The sequence below is a fragment of the Trachypithecus francoisi genome, unplaced genomic scaffold, assembly GCF_009764315.1.
Source record: "Trachypithecus francoisi isolate TF-2019V2 unplaced genomic scaffold, Tfra_2.0 Lachesis_group6, whole genome shotgun sequence".
Taxonomy (NCBI): Eukaryota; Metazoa; Chordata; class Mammalia; order Primates; family Cercopithecidae; genus Trachypithecus; species Trachypithecus francoisi.
This window is the reverse complement of record NW_022681471.1, coordinates 28727265-28732157: the sequence shown is the minus strand read 5'-3', so window position 1 is coordinate 28732157 and position 4893 is coordinate 28727265. Positions and strand designations below refer to the sequence as shown.

The window sequence follows — 4893 nt, the reverse complement described above, 5'->3', positions numbered from 1 at the left end:
AAAACAGGGGTCCAGGCTTTTCCAGGCACCAAGATCGAGACTGAAAGACCCCATCCCCACTCCCACCACCACCCACAGTCCCACGATCCCCATCCCAGTCCCCACCTCCACGCCCCTCCCCACACTCATCTTCACCACCAACCCTGCCCCAACCCCATTATCACCCCCTGCTCACCCCACCCGGACTCCCATCCCCCACTCCCACCCCAACTCCGGCAGAATCCACTCCGCCCCTGCTGTCAACCCAGGGAAGCCCCGGGGGCCGGATGTGACGCCACTAACTTACGCCTCAGGGATCAGAGAGAAGCGAGGTTCTCGTTCAGAGGGACAGGCTTGAGATCCGCTGAAGAGAGCGGGCCCGGACTCTGTGAGGAGGCAAGGTGAGAGGCTGAGGGAGGACTGAGGACGCCCCCAACCCAGATAGAAAGCCCTAAAGAATTCAGCGCCGCCTCTGCTGCCAGCTCTGGACCACCTGAGGGCAGACTTCTCAGGCTGGGCTGTCACTCCCCACCCCCGCCCCCACTCTCTCTCGCTGCTTACGCCGCAGGGGACTCTGGGAGTCAGAGCTTGGTGTGACCAGGGCAGGGCTGGGAGCCACGCCTAGGTTCTGCCAGCATCAACGTCAGGACGCTTAGAGAGGGCTCTGCCCCTGATGTCAGCCCTGGGAAGCCCCGGTCATGGCGACCAGGAATGCAAATTCTGACGTAGGTATCTGGGGCTGACGGAGGGAAGGAGATATTGGTACCAAGAATGTGGCTTCAGGGGAGCAGAGGGTGGGCCCAGACCCTGCTGGGAAATGAGGGAGTGATGAAGGGATCCCAGGACAGGGTGCCCACCCCACCCCTGTCTCAGACTGAGATGCCTCCTCACTCGGCCTCAGGAATCCAAGGGACGGTGACTCAGGTCAGCGGTGGGGGTGGGGGGGGGGCGGGGTAGAGGAGAGCAACCCTGCCAAGAGCCAAGGGGAGGAAGAAGAGAGAGGACTCAAGGGACCTTGGAGTCCAGATCGGTGGGGACCTCAGCCCCGGGCGGTTTCAGGCACGGTGGCCCATGTGATGTGTCTTTGCTGTGCCTTTGGAGTGTCAATGAGGAGAGGGCTATAGTCTGAGGAATGAAGCCTCAGGTCAGCAGAGGGAGGAGTCCCAGAGCCCTGAGGGAGGACTCAGCAGATCCCCGCATCTCAGAACTAGGAAATCTGTCCCTCCTATCAGCTCTGGAACCCCAGGCAGGACTGTGAGGAAGGGAAGTGGCCCCCACTTTCTCACCGGGATCCCAGGGAGATGGTAGCCTTGGCGTACAAGACTCACACACGGTTCAGCAGGAGGGAAAGGGCTGGGCCCTGTCGGGAGTAAATCTGAATTTATTTGGGAGGACACCCAAATAAAGGAAGTCCCCGTCCTGTCCCCCTCCCCACTCCCCTTCCCCCCGCCAAATCTCGTCCTTCTGTCAGCTTGGGAATCCCATGCAGGTATGAACGTGTGGTGCCCCTCTTCCATTTCTGCCTCCCGGTCTCAGGGTGATGAGGACCTTGGTCTGAGGGTTGCTGAGAAGTTATCACAAGGTTCCACACTTGGTCAACAAAAGGAGGAGTTCCAGAATCTGCAGGACCCAGGTGTGCCCCTTAGTGAGGACTGGAGGTACCTGCAGCCCACAAAGAAGGGATGCCACAGAGTCTGGCTGTCCCCTATTCTTAGCTCTGAGGGGACCTGATCAGGATTGACACTAAGTGGCAAGCTCAATTTTGCCACAGGCAGGAAGTTGAGGAACCCTCAGGGAAATGGAGTCTTGGTGTAAAGGGGAGATATCAGCCCTGGACACACCACAGGGGTGATAGGATGTGGCTCCTTCTTATTTTTGTTTTGGAATCTCAGGGAGGTGAGAACCTTGCTCTCAGACGGTGACTAAAGTCAACACAGGGAGCCCCTCTTTTCTACAGACACAGTGAGTCGCAGGATCTGACAAGAGTCCAGGTAAGGAACCTGAGGGAAATTTGAGGGTATTCCCAACCCATAACACAGATAGGGTCCCCACAGAAATCTGCCATGACCCTACTGTCACTCTGGAGAACCTAGTCAGGGCAGTCCGCTGAGGCACCCTGTCTTATACAAGGATCACTGGTCTCTGGGAGGGGGAGGTGTTGGTCTAAGGGAGCTGCACTCGGGCCAGCAGAGGGAGGGTCCCAGACCCTGCCAGGAGTCAAGGTGAGTACTTAGGGGACACCATTCTCCAAATGCACAGGACTCAGCCCCACCCTGCCCCTCCGTCAGCCACGGGAATTCACAGGGAACTATGGGTAGATGGACTCCCCTCACTTCCTCTTTCCATGTCTCCTGGAGATAAGGCCTTGGTTTAAGGAAGTGGCCTCAGGTCAACAAAGGGAGGGTCCCAGATCCTGTCAGGCATCAAGATGAAGACCAAGCAGGCTCCTAACCCCAGAACACATGGACCCAGCTGAATATGGCCACCTTTTACTGTCTTTTCTGGAAGGCCTCCACAGTTGTGACCAGATGTGGGTCCCCTCATGTCTTCTATTTTGTATTAGGGATGTAAACTTTTGGTCTGAGAGTTTCTTAGACCAGCAAAGGGGCAGGGTCCAGGCTTCTCCAGGAGAAAGGTGAGAGCCCTGTGTGAGCACAGAGGGGACTACCCACCCCAGAGTAGTGCGGAACTCACAGAGTCCAGCCCACCTTCCTGACAACACTGGGAGGCTGGGGCTGTGCTTGCAGCCTGAACTCTTAGGGTCCCTCAATTCCTCTTCCAGGAGCTCCAGAGACTGTGAGGTGAGGCCTTGGTCTAAGGCAGTGTTTTCAGGTCACAGAGCAGAGAGGGCCCAGACAGTGCCAGGAGTCAAGGTGAGGTGAATGCCCTGAATGTGTACCAAGGGCCCCACCTGCTCCAGGACAAAGTGGACCCCACTGCATCAGCTCCAGCTACCCTACTGTCAGTCCTGGAGCCTTGGCCTCTGCTGGCTGCATCCTGAGGGAGCCATCTCACACTTCCTTCCTCAGGTTATCAGGGGACAGGGAGACCAAGAGGTTAAGAGCTGTGGGACACCACAGAGCAGCACTGAAAGAGAAGACCTGTAAGTTGGCCTTTGTTAGAACCTCCAGGGTGTGGTTCTCAGCTGTGGCCACTTACACCCTCCCTCTCTCCCCAGGCTTGTGGGTCCCCATCGCTCAACTCCTGCCCGCTCTCCCACCTGCTACTCTGATCAGAGTCATCATGCCTCGAGCTCCAAAGCGTCAGCGCTGCATGCCTGAAGAAGACCTTCAATCCCAAAGTGAGACACAGAGCCTCGAGGGTGCACAGGCTCCCCCAGCTGTGGAGGAGGATGCTTCATCATCCACTTCCACCAGCTCCTCTTTTCCATCCTCTTTTCCCTCCTCCTCCTCCTCCTCCTCCTGCTATCCTCTAATACCAAGCACCCCAGAAAAAGTTTCTGCTGATGAAGGGACACCAAATCCTCCCCAGAGTGCTCAGATAGCCTGCTCCTCTCCCTCGGTCATTGCCTCCCTTCCATTAGACCAATCTGATGAGGGCTTCAGCAGCCAAAAGGAGGAGAGTCCAAGCACCCTACAGGCCCTGCCAGACAATGAGTCTTTACCCAGAAGTGAGATAGATGAAAAGGTGACTGATTTGGTGGAGTTCCTGCTCTTCAAGTATCAAACAAAGGAGCTGATCACAAAGGCAGAAATACTGGAGAGTGTCATAAAAAATAATGAAGAACACTTCCCTGTGATACTTAGTGAAGCCTCCGAGTGCATGCTGCTGGTCTTTGGCATTGATGTAAAGGAGTTGGACCCCACTGGCCACTCCTTTGTCCTTGTCACCTCCCTGGGCCTCACCTATGATGGGATGCTGAGTGATGTCCAGAGCATGCCCAAGACTGGCATTCTCATACTTATCCTAAGCATAATCTTCATAGAGGGCTACTGCACCCCTGAGGAGGTCATCTGGGAAGCACTGAACATGATGGGACTGTATGATGGGATGGAGCACTTCATTTATGGGGAGCCCAGGAAGCTGCTCACCCAAGATTGGGTGCAGGAAAACTACCTGGAATACCGGCAGGTGCCTGGCAGTGATCCTGCACGGTGTGAGTTCCTGTGGGGTCCAAGGGCCCATGCTGAAATTAGGAAGATGAGTCTCCTGAAATTTTTGGCCAAGGTAAATGGGAGTGATCCCAGATCCTTCCCACTGTGGTATGAGGAGGCTTTGAAAGATGAGGAAGAGAGAGCCCAGGCCAGAATTGCCACCACAGATGATACTACTGCCGTGGCCAGTGCAAGTTCTAGTACTACAGGCAGCTTCTCCTACCCTGAATAAAGTAAGACAGATTCTTCACTGTGTTTTAGAAGGCGTGTCAAATACCACATGATCTCACTCATATGTGGAATAAAAAAAAAAAAGTTGATATTGTGGAAGTAGAGAGTAGAACAGTAGTTACCAGAGATTGGGAAGAGGAAGGAGAAGAGGGGCTTGGAAGCAGTTAGCCAACATGGAAAATTACATTTAAACAGGAGGAATAAATTCTAGTGTTCTGTTGCGCAGTAGGATGACTATAGTTAACATTAAGATGTTGTATATTACAAAACAGCTAAAAGGAAAGCTTTTCAATATTGTCACCACAAAGAAGTGATAAACGCATGAGGTGATGGATACACTACCTGATTTGATCATTATACTACATATAGTATTATACTACATATACATGAATCAGAACATCAAATTTTACCTCATAAATATCTACAATTACATGTCAGATTTTTTTTTGTTTTGTTTTTGTCTTTTTTAATTTACGAAAACAATGACAAGAGAAATCAATGAAGTATGCAGTGGAGGGCCAGGCTGAGGCTGAGGAAAATACGGTGCATAACATCTTTGTCTTACTGT

At 53.4% G+C, this 4893-nt stretch overlaps 1 protein-coding gene across 1 annotated transcript; it reads left to right on the top strand.

Moving 5' to 3' along the window:
• Positions 1-276: 276 nt before the first annotated feature.
• Positions 277-4397, top strand: MAGEA10 (MAGE family member A10). Its single transcript, XM_033201695.1, has 4 exons — positions 277-380; positions 1872-1970; positions 3009-3082; positions 3158-4397. The coding sequence occupies exon 4, from the start codon at positions 3223-3225 to the stop codon at positions 4324-4326; it is 1104 nt and encodes a 367-aa protein (XP_033057586.1). The 5' UTR covers positions 277-380; positions 1872-1970; positions 3009-3082; positions 3158-3222; the 3' UTR covers positions 4327-4397.
• The last annotated feature ends 496 nt before the right edge of the window (positions 4398-4893 follow it).